Source organism: Varanus komodoensis, unplaced genomic scaffold (genome assembly GCF_004798865.1).
Source record: "Varanus komodoensis strain SLA01 unplaced genomic scaffold, ASM479886v1 scaffold10, whole genome shotgun sequence".
Taxonomy (NCBI): domain Eukaryota; kingdom Metazoa; phylum Chordata; class Lepidosauria; order Squamata; family Varanidae; genus Varanus; species Varanus komodoensis.
In genome coordinates, this window is record NW_025335269.1 from 20,167,208 (window position 1) to 20,189,660 (window position 22,453).

General features: G+C 39.9%; 1 protein-coding gene across 1 annotated transcript in view; it reads left to right on the forward strand.

Annotated features, from left to right (window-relative positions):
* Positions 1-10,592: 10,592 nt before the first annotated feature.
* Positions 10,593-22,453, forward strand: part of LOC123017676 (lysosomal acid phosphatase-like) — a 25,642-nt gene continuing 13,781 nt past the window's right edge. The window contains exons 1-4 of the mRNA XM_044419166.1: positions 10,593-10,622; positions 15,674-15,769; positions 18,339-18,425; positions 19,153-19,305. Of these exons, the coding sequence (XP_044275101.1) occupies positions 10,593-10,622; positions 15,674-15,769; positions 18,339-18,425; positions 19,153-19,305 (366 nt within the window). The remainder of the gene's footprint in view (positions 10,623-15,673; positions 15,770-18,338; positions 18,426-19,152; positions 19,306-22,453) is intronic.

Genomic DNA, 22,453 nt, shown 5'->3' on the forward strand with positions numbered 1-22,453 from the left:
TCTGATAGACAGAGTGCCTGAAGTACTACAGACAGAAGTTTGCAACATTGTACAGGAAGTAGCAACTAAAACTAAATCCCAAAGAAAAAGAAATGCAAGAAAGCAAAATGGCTCTATGAGGAGGCTTTACAAATAGCTGAGGAAAGAAGGGAAGCGAAAGGGAAAGATGCACCCAACTTAATGCAGAATTCCAGAGAACAGCTAGAAGAGATAAGAAGACCTTCTTAAATGAACTGTGCAAAGAAATAGTGGAAAGTGCAATAGAAAGGGGAAGACTAGAGAGCTCTTCAAGAATATTGGATATGAAGGGAACATTTCATGCAAAGATGGCCATGAAAAAGGACAAAAATGGCAGGGACTTAACAGATGCAGAAGAGATTAAGAAGAGGTGGCAAGAGTACATGGAAGAACTGTACAAGAAAGATCTTAATGTCCCTGATAACCATGATGGTGCGGTTGTTGACCTCATGCCAGACATCCTGGACTATGACGTCAAATGGGCCTTAGGCAGTCTTAGCAACAACAAAGCTAGTGGAGGCCACTGTATTCCAGCTGAGCTATTCAAGATCCTAAAAGACAATGTGGTTAAAGTGCTACTCTCAATATGCCAGCAAATTTGGAAAACTCAACAGTGGCCACAGGATTGGAAAAGGTCAGTTTACATTCCAATCCCAAAGAAGGGCAATGCCAAAGAATGTTCAAACTACCGCACCATTGCATTCATTTCACATGCTAGCAAAGCTATGCTCAAAATCCTACAAGCTAGGCTCCAGCAGTATGTGGACCAAGAACTACCGGAAGTACAGGCAGGGTTTAGAAGAGGGAGAGGAACTAGAGATCAAACTGCCAACATATGCTGGATCACGGAGAAAGCTAGGGAGTTCCAGAAAAACATCTGCTTCATTGACTATGCTAAAGCCTTTGATTGTGTGGAACACAACAAACTGTGGCAAGTTCTTAAAGAGATGGGAGTACCAGAAAATCTTATTTGTCTCTTGAGAAACCTGTATGCAGGTCAAGAAGCAACATTTAGAACTAGATATGGAACAACTGATTGATTCCAAATTGGGAAAGGAGTACAGCAAGGCTGTATATTGTCCTCCTGCCTTTTTAACTTATATGAAGAGTATAGCATGCAAAAGGCTGGGCTAGATGAATCACAAGTAGGAATTAAATTGCCAGAAGAAATATCAATAACTTCAGATATGCAGACAATACCACTCTTGATGGCAGAAAGTGAAGAGGAACTAAAGGGCCTCTTGATGTGGGTCAAAGAAGAGAGTGCAAAAATCAGCTTGAAACTCAACATTAAGAAAACTAAGATCATGGCATCTGGTCCTATCACTTCCTGCCAAATAGATGGGGAAGAAGTGGAGGTAGTGACAGATTTTATTTTTTTGGGCTCGAAGATCATCACAGACAGCGACTGCAGCCAAGAAATTAAAAGATTCATGCTCTTTGGGAGGAAAGATATAGCAAATCTAGACAGCATACTAAAAAGCAGAGACATCACCCTGCTGACAAAAGTTTGTATAGTCAAAGCTATGGTTTTTCCAGTTGTACTATATGGCTGTGAGAGTTGGATCAAAAGGAAAACTGAGTGCCAAAGTATTGACCCCTTTGAATTATGGTGCTGGAGAAGACTCCTGAGAGTCCCTTGGATTGTAAAGAATTCAGATCAGACAATCTTAAAGGAAATCAACCCTGACTGTTCTTTAGAAAGTCAGATACTGAAGATGAAGGTCGAATGCTCTGGCCACCTGATGAGAAGGAAGGACTCACTGGAGAAGGCCCTAATGCTGGGAATGATTGAAGGCAAAGGGAGAAGGGGACAGCAGAGGTTGAGGTGACTAGATGGGATCACTGAGACGGTGAGTGCGGGCTTGGGTATACTCCGAGTGATGGTGGAGGACAGGAGAGCCTGGAGGAATGTTGTCCATTGGGTCGTGATGGGTTGGACACAACTTTGCAGCTAAACAAAAAAAAGCGGGGGAGGGGGGAAATGATCTTTGTCTGCAGAAACATTCATTTGTAACATCCGTAGGCTTCCCCCGAACCCTAGCATTCACCAGACCAAAGCCTACTTCCAACCAGCAGGGTCACTCAGTCATGTGACTCCAAACAAATGCATCAGTCCCTACAGATTATTATACTGATGCAAAGCAGATACAGCATCACAGTGAAGGATATCAACATGAGGATAATTGCTACATAAAAGCCTCAGCAGTGAATTATGAAATCCCACAACAGCCTGTTACAATCTATTTTACTATTTTTGTTTCTGAAACTACATTTTCCACATTTTGGCTGTTTGTTCTACAAGGAACTTTTGAAAGAATCAATGTCATTGAATGAATACCAGGGCAAAATTCAACCATACAAGGTAATGGACCAGGATAGTGGTGAGATAGAAACAGCATGTACTTCCTGAAAAAGCTGCTTCTGGCTTAAGATATGTTGAAATATTTCCTTTCAAAAATTATGACATAATGATTTTTCAAGATTTCCTAAATTCTTTAAAAATTACACTGAAGCTCATTTAAACTCACTACCATTTTAGCTTCTGACCTGTGTTGAACAATGAGAAAAGTACACATATTGAATGGGAAAAGTGTATATTGCTATAGGTATTTTTCAAAAGTGCTCACTTTTCTCCATTGACTAAAGCATAAAAATATTTATTTTGGGGAAAAAATACAATTTCAAAGGATGGATTTTTTAAAATGATTTTTCAATTTTTTCATAGATCATGAATTTAAGATTTTATATACATTTCTTGAAAAAACACTTCTGCTCACTTACAGGATTTGAAGCAAGATATTTGCATAATATTTGGCCACAGAAATGAAACTCTCATGCATCGTTACTTGACTGATCTATGTGGGGGTTTTTTCCCAATGCTACATAACACTACAAGGTTGAATTCCTTTCTCCAACATCAGAGTGTTTTTCAGAGGTTGCAGTTGGGACTCTGAACTATCCTATGGCACCCCAAACAATGTTCAAAAGCTATTGGATTGCTTCTTAAGAAAATTAATAATCTGCTTAAGCAAAGGAACTTAAATCTGCTTAATACTGGTGAGATGGATATGTCATTACTGGAAATAGGATTATAGGATATTATTGCCATTCATTGCTATCTTAAACTGATTTTCCCCCTCTCATTTCTGCGCTATCCTGTGTGAAAAATTCAGCACTGATGCCTAACTACTTAAGCTTTAACAGCACTTTTGATGCAGTCCTATACAAGTGTACTCAGAACTAAGGCTCATTGAGGTCAATCAGGCTCGCTCTCAGGTAAATGTCTGTAAGGAACACAGCTTTAACCATCCTGTAACATTCTTGTTTAGCACTATTAACAGACTTTTCTACCTTTCTTAAGGTCTCCTTGTAAAAGCTATTCTGGAAAATATGTCAAAGGCTACTCCAAGAGAAGAGAAAAATGCTAATCTATTCTGCAGTACTGTGAGTGCACAAGTTACAAACATCCCTATTATGAACAACCCATACTTATGAACCAACTGCCACAAAGCCTATTCATTTTTTTAAAAAAATAATCATTATTGTGTATTTTACAGCACAAAACCACACTTGGTGTTCTGCAGACAGATCTCTAACAGGAGTTAAACTTTTCTCATGGAAAACCTGAAGAAGGTTTAACTTCCCCGCTCATGTGGCCAAGGCCCCAATCTAAATTGCAGCCACATGCTTTCACATTGGCATGAGGAAACCTTTGCACATACCTAAACAATGCATGATTACCAGCACATTCAGTTTAGTCCTGGGTTCTACAATGATAGTGCCAGCAAGGCCTGTATATTTCACTCTTACCTGTCCTAAGAAACATCCTCAAAATATGATAACCCAACTTTTTCCCTTTCCATTCACTTCCCTTCCTTCCCTTCCCTTCCCAGGTTCTGCAAACCAGAGAGCATGCAATTGAGATACACTGGCTGAATAGTAAAACCTAAGTATTCTGTGGAAACTTAAAACCTATTGACAATAAACATTGCATACATTAAATTAGTGTAATATAGTTGAAAGACAAGAAGTTTGAGTCCTACATAGAAGATGAAATTCAGAACTTTGAAAATGATAGCTACACAATTTATTCTCCAAAAGAATCTTATCTATTTATTTTAGAAATGAACAAGAATCTTGTTTATGTCCATAAATCATCCAAAAATAATATGCTCACAATCCCAAATGCAGGGGCAAGCAGTAGAATTTTTTAAAGAAAAAAAAATTGTGAAAAGTTTCATCATGCTTTATCAAAAATGCAAAATGTTTTGTTTTATCCAGTGAGAGTAAAGTGTGCACTTCTGAAAAATATACACAGAAATGCACATTTCCCCCATTTGAAGTGCATATTTATTTGCCTGATCAAATGAGCCAAATAACAAATTAAAAAATAACATGGGAATGAGGAGAAACAACACTGCATTTCAGAGAAGTTTGACAAGCTTGAGAATCACTGTTTCATCTATCCCTCTTTATTTTTATTTATTTTGGAGGTAATAATAAAATAATGTGCTTACAATATTATTAGTAGCAATAGTAGTGCAGTTTGAAACCACATAGCTGAAATTCATATACACAGGCTTGAATTTGTGGTATAAATCAACAATTGGAGAGACAACAATACACATGATAAATCAAATTCCTCCCAATATAGGCATTCCTAAATACTCTAGCCGCTGATCTGAACCTGTTGGTTGAGAAGGCTGAGAGTTTTGGCCTTAAACATCTGGTGGAGATGAGGTTGGGGAAGACTTCCGTAAGAATACGTGCAGAGAGGCCTTTGCATGCATGGTTCCTTGCTGTACAAGGGTACATGGTTAACCCACGTAATTGCTGATAATTTCCGTGATTGCTGTGTTCAATGTTCTGTAAAGAGCTTGATGTGATCAGTGGTATGCTGGTTGTGGTGGTTGCTGCATCAGCAGATCCCTCTAACGTTCATCTTCCAATGAGTGCCATACACTCATTCTGTGAGATCATGATTCCATGCTGTACTGTTATCCTCCTTGACTGGACAACATGTGACGTGTTGATATTTGAAATTATTTGGGGCCATTTGTTTTGGCTATGTGAACTACAACCCCTGCCCTCAAACTAGTATTTCCACCAAACATATGTGAATGTTTTATGCCACAAATCCCAAGGTTTGTGCTGCCATCAAAGTATGAAAGTGACATGCCCTTAGGTGTCATTTAGGTACATACCAGATGTATAACAATTGGTGGGTGATGCATCAAATGTGGTTTATTTACAGGTAGATAAGCATAATATCTGTTTCAGGTAACTTGTTTGAAAGCATTATTATATATAAAATTAATAAGCATATAGAAGGACAAGCCCTAGTGAAAAAGAATCAGATGGCTTGAGCAAACTTGTACAGAGTTCTTTAACAGTCTCAGTACATATGTGGATGGAGGTAAACTAGTAGACACTGTTAATCTGGACTTTACCCAAGATTCCTGAGCAAACTTAGCAGTTATGGAATGAATGAAAGAAGAGGTCTTCTTATGGATCAATAACTGGACAGGATGCAGAAATACAGTAAATACTCACTTCTACCAGTGGAGTCCCACAGCCATCTGTACTGGAATCAATGCTTTTGAACTTGTTTATTAGATGATCTGGAATTAGGATCAAGCAATGAGATGGCCAAGTTTGTGGGAACACCAAATTATCTAGTCATTTAAGACAAAAACAAATTGTGCAGAACTCCACAAAGATTTCTGCAAACTGGGAGAACTGACATCAAAATGTCAAATGCAAATTGATGTTAGCAAATATATAATTATGCAACTTGGAGTAAAAAAAACCCCCAACTTTGCATATATGCTGATGAAATCTGAGTAGCAGTGACTCAAGAAAGAGATCTCAGAAGTGGGGCAATCATCTCAATGAAAATGTCAAGCCAGGGAGCACCCACTGTGAAAAAGTCAGATTCTATGTTAGGAATATTTAGGAATTGAATTTAAAATTAAACTACTAATAGCATAATACCATTATACAAATTGATGGTGTGGCCATACTTGGAATACTGTGAGCAGTTCTGGTCACTGCACCTGAAAATAATATTGCACAGTTGGAAAAAGTGCAGGAGAGGGCAGCTGGGATTATCAAGTTGTTGAAGCAGCTTATTATAAGAAAATGTTCTGATCTCTGGACTGTTTTGTTCAGAAATTTGATGTATGAGTACACATTCATGTGTGGCACCATAAAGCTTAAGAGCATGTTGTTTTCATACTTCTATCATACTTCTATCTGCTTCTATAGCAGATGGGATTTATGGCACAGAACTACTGTAAGAAATTGGCATAAGCTTGGAAGGGCTATGAGAATGGTTTTGGGGGTTTTTTGGGGTAGGGTTGGTCTATGTGAACTACAAAGCCCATTTGATGTATCAGTAGACAGCTGGTGTTGGCACAAAACTCAGGATTTATAACACGAAATATCATAATGTTTGAACAGGTCATGAGAATGTGGAATTGTTAGTATTCACAAGGTCCCAGCTAAGGATGTTTCATTTTCACACTTTTGGTAGTGGTTTGGTGGAATCATTGGCACACAACTGCACAAAACTTGGACATAGGGTTTGGATAGGATAGGATAATTACAGGTGCACACATAAGAGCACCCAGCATGGCAATTTACCCACATGGTTGGCTTGAATTGTGAAATACCCACTATGGGCCCGAGAGATCAGGCTCTTAATGGGTGCTCTCTTCTTCTGTGTAGTATCCCAGGAGAATATGCAAGAAGAATGAGTCACGACTTCCTGACAGCCATGATTGTGAGCTGTCCCTTTTAAAAGACTATTTTCCAATATTGCAAAAGTCAGCCTCAGAACCAGCTTTTGTGTTCCACAAAATGACACTAATAAATTAAAAATCAAGCTGCATTAATAAATATTAAGGTTTGTTTAATCTCATCTTTTATATCAATATCTATATAATATATAAACTGGATGCATTACTGTTGGTCATTTTGCCTTTTTTTGTTGGTTGGTTTGTTTTAATTACTGTACTGTGTGCATTTTATCACCTGACTATCAGTTGATTTGGCACCGAGACAAAAAGTGATTGGAAAATCTTCTATTGTTTACTTTCTGCATGGCAGCTAGCAGTTAAAGACTCAGGAGCAATTGCAAGGGAAAAATGGCAAAACTATTCAGAATTTAAAAATTAGCAATACATTAAATTAGTGATACTCAGGATTTTATTAAGAAATGTGATTTTGATATTCTTATTAGAGAAAGTGCCTGCTTGTCATTTCACCCAATTTTCTACTCCTTTTTAAGTATGCTTAATACTGTGGCAAATGTTTTCATTATTATTTCTGCTCTGCACGCCAGCCATTACCAATCTGGATATTCTCCTTAATTTTAGTTCATTTCACTTTGTTAACTTTGGCTTTCCTCCAATATAGCTTGTCCAAATATGATATCTCAATAGAGATCTTGGTTGTTTCACTCAAGAAACTGCCTGCTTGGCATCTGATTAAATTGGTTGTTGCTGTGCAAGAAGTCTTACATTCACAAATCAAAATAGAGACAGAGATTCTTGTGCACAATGGTGCATGGCTGTGCTTGGAGATGAGTCAGGATGGGGAAAATGCAGTGTGGATGGAAATTTATTTATTTATTTATTTATTAAAACGTTTTTACAATTCACAATTGTAGAAATCACAATTCTACACATGCCACAAAGTCTGAACACCAATCAGTGAGGGTGCTCAAGGAACCACTGGACAACTACATGTTGGGGATTACATGAGTAGAGCCAGCTGAAGCCAGGAGTCAGACTAGATGGCCCCAGAGGCTTCTTCTGACTTGCCTTTTCTCTGTGTTTCCATGAATGAAAGCACCATCTAAAAGATCACGTCTTGCGCACATTGCAGTACAAGAGCTGGATCCGGATTTACACTGGGCCATCTGCACTGGTGGAAGTTGAGTTCCTTGTCCACTGCAAGCCCCTGGAAATGCTACTGGTTCACAAAATATGACAACCCATGGTTTATTTAACCCACTGGTTGGTTTGTTAACCACAATTAGTCCAGAAAGAGAATCTACGGCTTGTTCCTGGGTTCTGAATTCTGGGTTGTTTAAATCATAGATTGCCATTACATGCAACACCAGAACTGTGAGTTGTTCCACCAGGCCCACATGGTACCTGGAACCAGCAAAGAGCTATGTAAACCCTTTAAACTTTTACAATTTAATTGCAAAGTGAATATGAAAGACTGGGAAGGGAAGATATAGGAATGTATTTGTTTCAGGAATGCCATTTTTTCCCATGAGAAGCAACATCATTCAAAAAACTTTCTGTATTGTAGATTTGGGTCCATGAAACTTATCTGTCTGTGAATGTGGAAGCCTTGATGCTACCACAAGGCCTTGCAGCTTTTGAACCCAAAAGAACAAGACTCTCTTATCTTTTTTTACACACGTTACCTTTTTCTAGCCTAGGGCTAACCCCTGAAACCAAGGGAGCCCATGTGCTGCCAGCATTTCATCTCATGAATCATGCAAAAACAGGGACCCCCCAGAAAGATGATAGCAGAGCCAAAGTGCTGCAGGCACTCTCAAGCAAGTCAGTGGGTCAGGGCAAGCCATATGCTCACGTATTACCTCGCTCCAGATCAAGACACTGCTACCCAGTCAAACCCTTTTCACAAGCAACCCTACTTCTAAAGTCTCCCAACGTGAGGGGCCTGGGCCAGCTTTGAGGAGACAACAGATGAGGAAGGCCAGTGAGGAAGGATATGCTGAGTAGCGGATATACTGCTCTTCCTCTTGCCAGGGCTTCCATGCCTACAGAGATGAAGGGCATAAGTATAGCTGCCCAGTAGCAATTGCCTGGACAGGTCTATGCAGAGGAACACTCAGAGAAAGTCAGGTGGCAGTGAGGCCATTATTCTTGGTTTCTGGACTTAATGGAAATAATAAGTAGACCATGAAAGGAAATATGTCAGCCCCTCCTCTAGTTTAAGAAACTGGTGCATTCATGCTGCACTTGCTATTAATTTGCTAATGGAATAAGTCCTAAAGTCTCCTAGTCACTGCAAGGCTACTGAGTTCAGAGAGGGAAAGCAGCCTTACATAAAAGCAGCTTATGGCAACAGGCGTATCTCCACACTTCTAGGGCACTTCTCAGAAGATCTGGAACCTGTGCCCAGGTGGCTCTACTACCAACACCAGCCATGCATTGAGACCAACAAAAGAGAATGGGCCCATCTGATGGAACTTTTGGGGCCAGATTGTGACCCCAGATGGACCAGCCTTGTCCAAGGGGCCTGAGGTCAAGACCCCTGGGTAGACATACTGAAATCAGTGGGACTTATGTTAGCCATCCTATTGATGTCAGCAGGTTTTCTCAGTGTTTAAGTCTGAATCCAACCCAACACCTGTAGCCAATGCAGCATCTAACTCTCAATTCTGTGCTCCTAAGTACTTGAAATGACCATGGGATTCTTTGTTTGTGTTGAATAACTTACAATTTGAGTTCAGTCTCTTTGCCTTTTTTTTTTTTTTTGGCCCCACAATCACCAACCTTCAGCCTTGGGTGTGCTATTACCCTCATCAAGAAGAGAGAGGATGCATTCCTTCTTAATTAACACAGGAAGGAAAGCAAGGAGGGGGGGACCACACGGATTGAATCCCTCTTCTTGCAACTTTTTCAATGGTTTCCTTACATTAGGGTGCCATTGTATAATTGAGAGATGCTACAAAAGATAGCTGAGCAAATGGTAGCATAAAAGTGCAAGAGGATTTAATTTAGATAGATTTTTTTAAAAAAAATCTGTCATAGACATACACCCACATAATACTTGTGAAGGCTTGATTGATGCACTACCATCATTATGTTTGCTGCTTTACAAAATTTAAGAGGATAATTCCTTACCCCCTCAGAAATATATAATCTATCATTCAACACAAGGGAAACAACAAAGATGAACTCCTATTAGTCCAAGAGATTGTCATAAGGTTTTGTGTTCTTCTTTCTCTCCCTTAGGCCAAATGCCAACAAAATGCTTTTCCAATACTAGAGAAATTGGAAGGCTTGGGAGTTCAAACTTCCTCATATACTCTTTCCTTAAAAGTCAGTCTTAGGGATCTCAAAAGAAAAGGCTGAATGTACCTGAATTGTCTTGGTATCAGCTTTGATCTCAGTAACAATGAAGGGTAAGCCATCTGTGCTGTCAGTTGAACAATTGGACCAGGTTCTTGATATAAGAACTGAGGCTGGTGGTCAGGAGTTGAAAAACTCAAGCTGGAACCCTCCCAGACACCTTTCTCCAAAGTCAATTTGTCCAAGGAGTCACATATCTCTTGTTAGGATAGAGCACAGGCACAGAACTAGAAAGCTATGCTAATCATCAATGGCTCCTTCTTATTTCCTTGAACAGTCCCCAAACTGGTGACCTCCGGATGGTGTAGACTTCAGCTTCCATCAGCTGCAGCCTGTATCACTAATGATCAGGAATCCTGGAACTGTAATCTAAAATATCTAGAGAACAGCTGGCTGGCACCATTGTGATTTTATTGCCTCACTGACAAAATCCCATTTCTGGGGTGTTAAATGGGTCTCAGGATGACCTTCCATTCACTAGTGACTCAGAAGGAGACTTTAGAGGTAACCAATCTATGGACAGATTGTGGAGTACAGAAGCAAAAGCATAGAGTCCTCAGGCTAGAATGTCCTCAGAAAGGAATCTTGGTGGTCAGGAGAAGATCTAGTATGTGGTCAGGCAGTTGGTGATGATCTGTGTTTGTTTTATGATAACAGTCCATTCCAATGGGTTGCTTACCCAAACCAGAGGTCACCCACTAAGCCTCAATTGAACAGAATAGTACCCACTCATAGCAGATGGTATAAGCCTTATGTCCTCTTCACTGCAGTGTTCCACTAATGCCTGATGCTGGCTGACAGTTTTAGAGAGAGAGAGGGGAAAACATGGGCACAGCCTCTGCTGAGTGGCGAGTGTAATCATCTACCACTTCTCTGCACATAATTCAATGACAGAGAAATAGAGCTGTAGCCAAGATGATCAAATAAAACTTCAAGATGAAGTATACGGCAAGAGTCTCCACCCCTTTGTTTGCTCTTTATAAAGCACAGCTTTTTCCTCTTGGGTAATTGTCACTAAAAAGCTTTTTCATCCTGCTGTCAGGATGGACATGTCAGGAAAGTATCTAGTGTGCTGTTTCAGTCGTTTGGGCTTCTACTTCCTTAGTTTCCTCTTTAGTCTGCTTCTCCAGAGTGCCACAGCAAGGGAGCTGAAGTTCGTGGTTACAGTAAGTATGAAGTTTCTTTTCACAGCTGACATGACCTTTGCTGTTTAGATCAGAAATTCTTCTTTCTGTAACCTGCTCCTGTGAGTAAGCGAACCTTGTACATTTCGTGAGACTGAAAAGATTCGTTTCCATTTCCTGTTCTGTCTTCTTGCAAAACAATGGGAGATAATTCCTTGAAAAAGACAAAATATGCTATTATTATTATTATTATTATTATTATTATTATTATTATTATTCCCTGTAATTTCCATTCCTGATGTACCTTTGTAGATTACTTTGCCTATGAAAAGTATTCAACACACCTTAATTTTTAATTTTGCTTTATTTGCATGGACAATACTGATTTGGTTGTCTGTGCCATAGATTTTGTTTCCTATTTTATGTACGTTAGGTATATCTGGGTGTTGATTTTTTAAACATTTGATTCAGGAAGGAAATTTTTAAACCATCTTTAGAAATAAGTGTGTAAAAAGAAGTAGCCTGACATACAGAAATTTGAAGGGGATGCCTTTCTTGGTAGGGAGAGGGAAAGACACTGGGAAATCTACCATTGTTTAATTTTTGCATGACACCCTACACCTAAAGACTCAGGAACAACCTCACAGTGGGGAAACTGATGAACCACTTGTGCAGAACTGAGTTGTGATTTGCAGTTCTTAGGATATGATAGGATTCTGGTTATTTTTCTAAAGAAAGTGCCTGCTTAACATTTGATGAAGTTGCTTGTTCATGTATTCAAAGTCTTGTATTCAAAATATATATACCTACTTTGTTGTCACAAAACAGATTGGCCACAGCCCAGACAGTTGTGCACAATGATGTACTATAGTTCTGTGCCTGGAGATGAGTTGGGATGGAAGGTGTGGTGTGAATGGAAATCACAATTCTACACATACCACATAGTCTGAATGAAAGCACCGTTAAGAGGTCACATCAAGTGCAGATAGCAGTGGAAGGGCTGGATCCAAATTTACAGTGGGCTAACTGCACTGGTGGAAGTTGATTTTCCTGCCATCTCCTTCCCATGGCAGACCTTCAACCCCCTGAAAATGCTACTGGTTCACATGATGACAACTCATGGTTTATTTAACCCACAGGTTGTTGAACTGGGGGTATCAAGGTAGACAAATACAGCTGTGTTAGTAAACTATAGTTTGTTTAGCACAATCAACCCAGAAAGAGAATTCTTGGTTTGTTCTTAGGTTATGAACTCTGGATGGTTCAAATTATGGGTTTCCGTTACATGCAATACCAAAACCATGGGATGTTTTGCCTGGCTACAGAGGCAAGCAGTTAGAGAAAATAACTTCCAAATAACAGCTGCTCTATATACCAGTACTACATTGCTGCAAATTCATTTGGGATACAGAGACATTGTGGGTAAAGGAGAAGGGCGACACATTATCCAGGGACTGAACAACCACCTGGGTAGTACAACAAACCATGGGTTAAATAAACCATGTTTGAGTATTATTGGTGAACCAGTGTTAAGAGCCACTGTTAAATGGGTGAGCTGTAGTGCTGAGGAGAAGGTGAATTCCTGGAATTCACATGGAGGGAACTTCTATGAGAGAAACCTTCCTCTTAAGAAAGGCAGATCCTGCATCTGGTTTGCATGGAGACTTCTGATTTGCATGAACACTTCCTGATCCAGGAGCAGTCTCATGCAGAAGCAACTTTCCACATGCAAATTGGCCCTTCCCACATCAGAGTATTTATCTTTAATGTTTAGTAAAGGAACCTAAAGAACGCTTTTGAGACTTGGGTTCTTAACCCAATCAGCAGTTGCTGAATGAGGCTCCTTTGTTTTCATTGTTTTGTATTGCATCTGATGGCCACAACACCCAGCAGTTCCACACTGAAAACTGTGGGACTTCTGAGTTCTAATGATAACAGTGATAATGCTTGAACTACAAACCCCTTGAACCTCGTTCATTTCAATACAATCTGTTTGCATAACTTACTGTAGATTGCTCTCCGCCTATATTTAATTACACCCCAATGCTAAACATTTGTGTGTCTCATCCACCACCAAGCCATAGTAAATTTCCTCTACTGTTTGTAGAACAGTATGATTAATGGCACTGTACTTTTGCTACAAGAAATTCCTTTCATCTGATAGAAGTCTGGTGGCTTTAAAGATGAAGCTGTTAATTGCTCTTTGTAACATGGATTACTGATTATCTTGAAGCAGATATTGAATTTACAGAGCTGTATGATGGCGTTAATAAATGCTCATAACAAACCCTATATTTTATAATTGTGACATTCTGTGCAAAAACCACATCACATTTTCTGTTGTTTGTATGTACAGATCATCTTTTTATAGGGAAATATATATGTAGATTGTCACTTCTGAAACATCTGTAATAGCAGGGCTTATTTTTTGGTCAGTATCTTTTGCATCTGCAGGTAGGAAAAATGACATGTTAATATGAGACTCAGATGCATTCAGCAATAGCTGGCTGTTGTTTTTCTCCCTTGAGTAACGATGTCACTTTCCCAGATCCTGATATTTCTGGCTGATTGAATCTGAATGAAAATGTGCTGAATCATGAAACTCCATAATTTGTTCCAGCATTCCAATGTCAAACACTGCACTGTATGAAGATCTGTACTCTGTGAAACCTTTATCTTTGCCCAGTCCTTTTAGACCTCTTCTGCGCATTGCTTTAATATGGCTTTTGTTGCTGCTTTTCCTGCTGATTTGTTTTAAGCTTGTTTTCTGTCATCATGATTATTGTTCCTTGGCTGTTATGAATCACCAAAAAAGAGCATATATATTGTGTGGGGATATGGAGGGGGGGGGGAGAGAAGACACAGTTTGCATAACCATGCATGTGCTAATTTATATGCATATATGCAATTTTGGAGATCATTATTATAATTTAAATAAAAATGCAGCGTCATATGGGAGGCTGTGACCAAGTGACACTAAGAAAGCATTATGGTCCACGGTAGTCCTGTGAGGGACATGCCAGGTTTGTCTTGTCTTGGGCTGTCATCAGTCAGACATTTTATGGGCAGGATTTGGCAGTTTTATCTGGAACTTTATCTGGGTTCCTCAGTCTATACTGAGCTGTGACCCAGCCATTGTAACCAATGGAGAAAGATGAGGAGAATTGCATCCAACACCATCTGGAAGCCCCTGCGATAGTCTGAGGCTGCAAGCCTATACATGCTTACCTGGGAGTAGGTCCAGTGGAAGTCAATGGGACATATTTCTGAGAAGACATAGGAGTCCACTCTAGGAGGCTGGGATACTCCTAGGCCGGATCTACACCAAGCTTTTATTGAGTCCTATATTGTCTGAAGGCACCAAATGCTGCTAGTTTTCATCTTTTTCATTGCCCCTTTGCTTTTATTTCAGAATTTTTATGAGCAGCTTTATTCCATCATTTCCCCTTCTTGCACTTCAACTGTGCTGCTTGCACACCTGGCACTGCCCCTGCTTTCCTGATGGGGCAGGGGAGAGAATAAATGCCCCAAGTGGGCTTAGGCTATGCAAAACAGGGAAGTGACTCAGCAATCCTTTGACTGCTTTCCTGCCTCCCTCGCTACACCCTAGACCTCTCACTCTGAGTAGCAAATGCTCCCTCCTCTTTTTTCATGCCTTCCCTCTTGCTCAGGAAGCAACCAGTTGAAAAACATGCCCACTCAGAAATAAAACAGCCTCTTAAATTGCCTTACACATAACTGGATCCCATTGACTTCAATGGAAGTAACTCATGGGAAACTCTGCATGGTGAGGAACTCTACTTACCTGTCCTTGGGGTGGAGGGAAGTGGGGTGATGCTGTCATTGGCTTGAAAAGACAGACTGAGCAGTACCCTTTCTCCTTCTCCATGATTTTGTGTCAAGAGAAGCTGTAGTCCCATTCCCCCATGTTCATTCCTTTGCACATACGTATAGCAAACTGAGCTAAAAGCAAACATACAGAAAAAACAAGGGAACTTGAAATGGCCATGTCCTCGCACACATCTTCTTTCCAACCCTAACCCTGACGCATTCTTAAATAATGACAAACAGCAAGTCATCAGCCCAGCTAGCAACACCCACTAATAGCACTAGAGAAAATATATGTGACATGTGAAAACTGTGAATATCCCACAATGAATCTCGCAATGTGTGTTAACAGTAAGGAATGTGGGATGTGGCTATAGTAGCACCATGATGAGAGCTTAGCAAAATGAGATTAGATGAAGATCCACCCTGGTCTAGAAGTAACTAAAGTTTAATTCAGACAAATTACTATACACTGGTAATTTATAAAGTACTATACATTACTACTATACATAGAATAAAATACATATTCTAATGCATATTCCAATGAAAGCTAATACAGTCTTCAACCCATTTTACTAGGTTTACCGACATGGAGACAGATCCCCTGTTTCATCTTTTCCCACTAATCCAGTCAGTGAAGATGTGTGGCCACAGGGATATGGACAGCTCACTAAGGTTTGATAGCTAATCTTAGAAATGAAAGAAAATATGTTATAAAAATATTGTGATTATTTCAGGTTCTATTCCTATGCATAATGGTTTTGCTATAGCCAACTCAAGATAGCATCCTTGCATCAAGCTGTACCATGCACTCACCAGGTTTCAGTTTGTATATTTCCTCCTGTCTTAAATAATTGCTGTCATCATTTGTGTCGTGGAGCATGTTGATTAGAATTGATGGGAGTTGGATTCACCAACCAGAACCTTGGAGGGACACAGTTCTCCACCTCTGACATTAAGGGCTTTTCTACACAAGATAATTATTGTATGCATGTAATCCTCACTCACAGTTGTTATGGGCTGTTTAGATGATGTCATGTTCCTCCAGTTTCACTTCTGGATTTTAGAGCACTTTATTAGGGAAAAACGGGGGAAATGAATTTCTAAATTGCAATGAGAAAAGCTGCACTCTGTCACCTGGTGCATAGGCATTATTTCACCATAGTACAGCTCCATCTAGAGGCCATGTAACAGAAAAGCAGGAAAGAAAGAGTTCTTTGTGGAGAGCTTAGGTCAATGCTGCAACGAAACCAAAAGTAGGTATAGTGATTAGGAGCACAATAAATGCCTCATGTCCAAACATGCATTGTATCGCTGGTAATATCTGACTCAATAGCAAGTGCAAATTCAAAGATGCCTCCATTCCTGATGCTGCTTTTTAATACCATGAGATATCAGCAGCATACATGATCTGTAAAACCGGCATACCTAAAAACTAGACAGAGGAGCATCCTTGGCTTCATTTTAACAGTGTACATAAGCTGCCATAGACAGGAAGGATTTGATTTGCTCCCACCAGCAGATCACATGCTTACACATTGCTAATTACACTCTTGATGACCACTATGGTCATGGTGTCATACAAAGTGGTTGCCTGTCCCCTAACAGAGCAAAGGATGCATCCAATATGGAACTAAGAGGAGGAAAAATAAAAGAAAGAGGCAGAGGAGATGCTTGTGCAGTATGGGGCTAAAGACAAATAATTTGTGCAGTATTCTAAAACATAATGTCTCTTGTGAAGCATCAGGGCCTCTTGGCACTGGCAACTGATGGTACCAAATTATTACTGCAGATTTGGCCAGATATAAACAGGAACAGTGAATCCACAGATTATTGGGAGCAATAATCATGGTAGGTAAGGATAAGAAAGGTGTGATAAAATGGTGTAACAAAGGTGGGAGATTTAACTAAATGTTGGAGTGGGGGTTTAATGGTGGCACTGGCGAAATGGCTTTTTCTTTCTTCTGTTTTGCTGCAACAAATCTTTCCCCCTTAACAATGAGCCCCTGGAAGGACACTACACCATGATGCTCCAGTTCCCTGAGTATTGTTGGAAGGATCTGATGATGCATAGGAATGCCACTGCTACATGCAAGGGTGACAAACTTTCTTTTTAAAAAGTGCAGAGGCTGGCAAAGAGGAAAAACTATTCCATCCACAGCTTCTGATAAACTCCTCAACCAGGGTGGACTCAGTGGTTGTGGGGGAGGTGACATCAGGGCTTGTTGAAAGTCCCAGGAATGCCAGGGACAAGATAGGAGCAGAAGAGCGGTAGAAGGTAGAGTGGAGGACATGAACTTTGTGGGACACTAGCCCTATTGGCAATGCTATGTGCATAATCCATGTGTTCCTCTCATGCAGGGGGAACTTAGCAGAGAGGGCAGAAATGCTTCTTCCAGAAAAAAATGGCAGAAAGGCTCAGGGGGAGTATTTGTGCGAACTACAGCAACCAGATAGCAAGGTCAAATGCAGTTGTCTCCAATATTGCTGCTGAAGATGGCATGGTGCACTTCTCTGCTGCCAGTGACTTTCCAAAGCCACAGATGGACATCTGGAAGGAAGCAGAGAAGGTAGAGACAAGAGGGAGTCCACAGTGGTCAATCAGAGCATGGCTGGAGCTAATATATCAGTTGCTAGGCAGATAAGGACAGCAGGGAATGCAGGCAACAGCATCTCATCCAGCAGAGGCCACTCTTTCCACTAGATTTTCTGGTAGCAGCATGGAAACCATGCTTCTGCATTCACACAATCAAACAATCCATGGTGAAACAGGGAAACCATAGAACAAACCACTGTTTTTCTCTGTGGTTACATAGAAACCAAACATATCATGCAGTACGTCTCTGACAGAGTCCAGACAACATAGCAGAGCATATTGCAGTGGTTTCCATGGTGGTTTTCTCTTATATCTGAACTTGACCATTGTGTGAACCCAGCTGTGACAATGAAGTCAGGGTTATAGTGGTCTCAAAAACACCCATGATTTACAAGAGCAATTGGTCCAGGTTTGTGTGCTTTTCAACTAATTATGGATATCCAGGCAAAAGTTTGGATTTTAATGCTATATAAAGACTTTGTGTGATACAACTGATTGGGCAAAGTTCTGGGCTCTGCTACTTTATGATTCCATGATGTTTACAATCAACACTGTTATCACAGGATATACAATGTATTTGCCCTTTGAGCAGTGGTTGATCCCAGTTGCAGCAAATATATATAAAGATCTATATCATTGCTCCCACAGATTGGAATGCAGCAGCAATTCAGGCTTGGGCAATCAATCAAACTGAGATATAGCAACTTCTTAAGTTCTGAGTACAAACGAAAAGAGGCAAGTAACAAGTAACATGTTTTTCTGTGCACCAAGCAGTAGCTTCTACAGAAAGATGATATTAGAGTCAAACAGGTGGTAACAGGTGAGCATTCTCATGCTCTTTGGATTGGGGAAAAACATATTGACCGTATACCTTCGTTTATATGAGGTTCTCAAAGCATCCATCAGAGATGTCAAAACTTCACCACTATGCTTTTTCTTTGCATTGTAAATGTAATGATACAGCTATATCCAAGGCAATGTGGTCTTTGTCTAAAAAGCTCAGCTGTGTAGATTTGAACAGATTTGTTCAACTGAAATGTATCCAACAAGTCTTTCCAACTAGGAAGCCACAATAAAGCATAGCTACCCTAGACTTAAACATAATTGGTATCTAGGGTAAGATGCTGTCAAACAAACCAGGATTCATAAGCCAGCATCAAACTGGGATATAAACCTGGATTTCATTCCTGGCATGTTTAGGATTGTTAACCAGCGTTTTCCATTCATATGTAATGTAAAACTATGGTTAATTGTGGAGAACAAAACCCCCAAATTCTGGCTTGTTTACTAGTATTTACCTGGATTATTTGGTGGAAGGCTTTGGTACACTTTATGGCTTAAAAAGGCTGAATTCATATCTTGCCTTGAGCTCAGCCTTTGTGTCTTCTGTTATGCCAAAGAAAACTGTAGGATCAAAATGACAACACCACCCAGTTCACTAATTTTCCTTTTTCTGTTTTAGATTTATGTCCGAAGTACAGATTATGATCGAACCATTATGAGTGCTCAAGTAAATCTGGCTGGTATGTACCCTCCGACAGGCAGCCAGAGCTGGAACAGTGCAATCTACTGGCAACCAATTCCAGTTCATACTGTGCCTCGTTCACAGGAAAAGGCAAGAAAAACCATCTCTTTTCTTTTCTTTTCTTTTCTTTTCTTTTCTTTTCTTTTCTTGGATATATGAGGCAGGTTAGAAGGTGACACCCTAAATAATTTAAAAGGTAAGCCAGCAATATGACCCCTAACAGTGTATCCAGTTTATATATTTCTACACCTTTAAATTAAAATTAAAGATTTCATAGAGCAAAGATTTTAAAATTTAAATGAATCAACTAAAGCATTGAAATAAAACAATTTAAACATTAAAATAAAACTAATTTTTTATAACATTTGAACAGATTTTGAAATGTGAAAAATTTTGGTACAAAACACCAGTTCGAATTAGTTTTCAAGAATTGATAATGTTCAAATTTTTGATCAATGAAGTTCTAACAAGTTTTTATAATATTAAATCTAAGAAAATTGATCAATTTGGTACACTATTGCTGTCATTTCATTGCTTTTTTTCTTTTTTGGAGTACTGTATTATGCACATTACAGCATCTGCATATCCATGCAAGAATCCAGAGCCTTGGTTACCATGGAATATGTAATTCAGGAAAAAGTTGAAAGTTAATGTAAAAGTTTTTATATGTCATAAAGGCTGCAAGAGATGCATTTTCTATCTTGTTACATGCCACCATCTCTGACGTATGGCAGCCCTATGAATGAATGCCCTCCAAAATGTCCTGTCCTCCACAGCCCTGCCCAGCTCTTGTAAACTCAAGGCTGCGACTGTCTATAAAGACAATTCATCCCATAGTTGGTGGTCTTCTTCGTCTTCTCCTACTTCTGCCTCTTCTGCCTTCAACTTTCCCTAGCATTGTTGTCTTCCCTAGTGAGTCTTGCCTTCCCATGATCTGCCAGAAGTACAACAGCCTCAGGTTTCTCACTTCTGCTTCCAAGGAAAGTTTTGGTTTGATTAGATATAGGACTCAATTGTTCATCTTTCTGTCAATCCAGGGTATTTGCAAAGCTCTTCTCCAGGACCATGTTTTAAAGTATCAGTTTTCTAAAATGGCATATTGTGCACCCAGCATGTTGTTAGCTAATGAGACAGAATGAACATCAAGGGGGAGTGAGCAAAGGGATTTTTTTTCCTTTTCTGCTTGTCGTTACTGCCATTTCTGCACTGCTGTAAATCATAAAAAGCACAGCTGTGAGCAAGAGATATGGAGGGGGGAGACATTTTAGCCTCTGCCCCCATGGGCCTCAGTGGGAATTTAAAAAAAATTCTGGAAATTCATCAACAAATGGGTCCACAGTGCTCTGTTACACTGAAGACAAAATTAGCACGTTTGCAAGCTACATTTGACTCTTTTGACTCTCCATAGCCATTAGAGATTATAATATTTTGTTTAAAAAAGGAGGGGCATGCTTGGGAGAGGGGAAGTATCCCTTTTTGTGAGTGAGGGTAGGGTTATTGATGGGCAGGGGGGAAATTCTTCTACTCTTTTTAAATCTGAAATAGAGAAGAATTGAGGACTGTAAAACTCAGATCTCTTTGAGAGCTTTCTAGACTTCTAAATTTTGATTCTGAGTCTGAGCCTAGTTTGGTAGCATTTCCAAGTGCAATGGACAAGGAGCAAGTCTAGCATGAGCTGAACACAAGGACTAGCTGAGTCCAATGCCTGAAAAAATAGCTTTGTTTCAACATGCCCATCTGCACAATTAAGGAGCCTCTTCTGGGACAACACAAGAGAAGCATGCAGAGAAAACCTTTGGCATCACCTGAAATGTGACTGGGAATTATTACCTTTGTCAGTTGTTATGTCAAGTGATCTCAGGGAGCAATGTGCCTCAAAAGGTGCTTGCCAGCCAGATTGCCTGCAAAGGGGTTGAGGATCTTTTGCTAGGCTTTAATGTGCACTGCCAGAAAGAACATGCCCTGGACTTGCATTCACATAGACATGCACAACACTTACACAGTAAGTATATTCAACAGAAATTACAGAGCATGCACAAGCTTTTAAGAGGATGCTTTCCAGGCAGCAAATGTTCCTGTGGCATCCCAGTCTTACTCTGTGTTTCTAAAGAGATGATAGAGAGAAGCTAACAAATGGCAAAGGAGAGGTGACAAATAGATTTAAGGAATTAGATCTGATAGACAGAGTGCCTGAAGAACTATGGATGGAGTTTTGCAACATTGTACAAGAGGAAGCAACTAAAACCATCCCGAAGAAAAAGAAATGCAATAAAGCAAAATGGCTCTATGAGGAGGCTTTACAAATAGCTGAGGAAAGAAGGGAAGCGAAAGGCAAGGGAGAAAGGGAAAGATACACCCAATTGAATGCAGAATTCCAGAGAATAGCTAGAAGAGATAAGAATGCTTTATTAAATGAACAGTGCAAAGAAATAGAAGAAAACAATAGAATAGGGAGGACCAGAGATCTCTTGAAGAAAATTGGAGATATGAAGGGAACGTTTCATGCAAAGATGGGTATGATAAAAGACCAAAATCGCAGGGACCTAACAGAGGCAGAAGAAATTAAGAAGAGGTGGCAAGATTACACAGAGGAACTGTACAAGAAAGAGCTTAATGTCCCTGATAACCAAGATGGGGTGTTCACTGCCCTCAAGCCAGACATCCTGGAATGTGAAGTCAAATGGGTCTTAGGAAGTCTGAGCAACAACAAAGCTAGTGGAGGTGACAGTATTCCAGCTGAGCTATTCAAAATCTTAAAAGATGATGCAGTAAAAGTGCTACACTCAATATGTAGCATATTGAGCAAATTGCAGCAAATCTGGAAAACTCAACAGTGGCCGCAGGATTGGAAAAGGTCAGTTTACATTCCGATCCCAAAGAAGGGCAATGCCAAAGAATGTTCAAACTCCCACACCATTGCACTCAGTTCACATGCTAGCAAAGTTATGCTCAAAATCCTACAAGCTAGGCTCCAGCAGTATGTGGACCAAGAACTACCAGAAGTACAGGCAGGATTTTGAAGAGGGAGAGGAACTAGAGATCAAATTGCCAACATATACTGGATCATGAAGAAAGCTAGGGAGTTCCAGAAAAACATCTACTTCTGCTTTATTGACTATGCTAAAGCCTTTGATTGTGTGGATCACAACAAATTGTGGCAAGTTCTTAAAGAGATGGGAGTACCAGACCATCTTATTTGTCTCTTGAGAAACCTATATGCGGGTCAAGAAGCAACAGT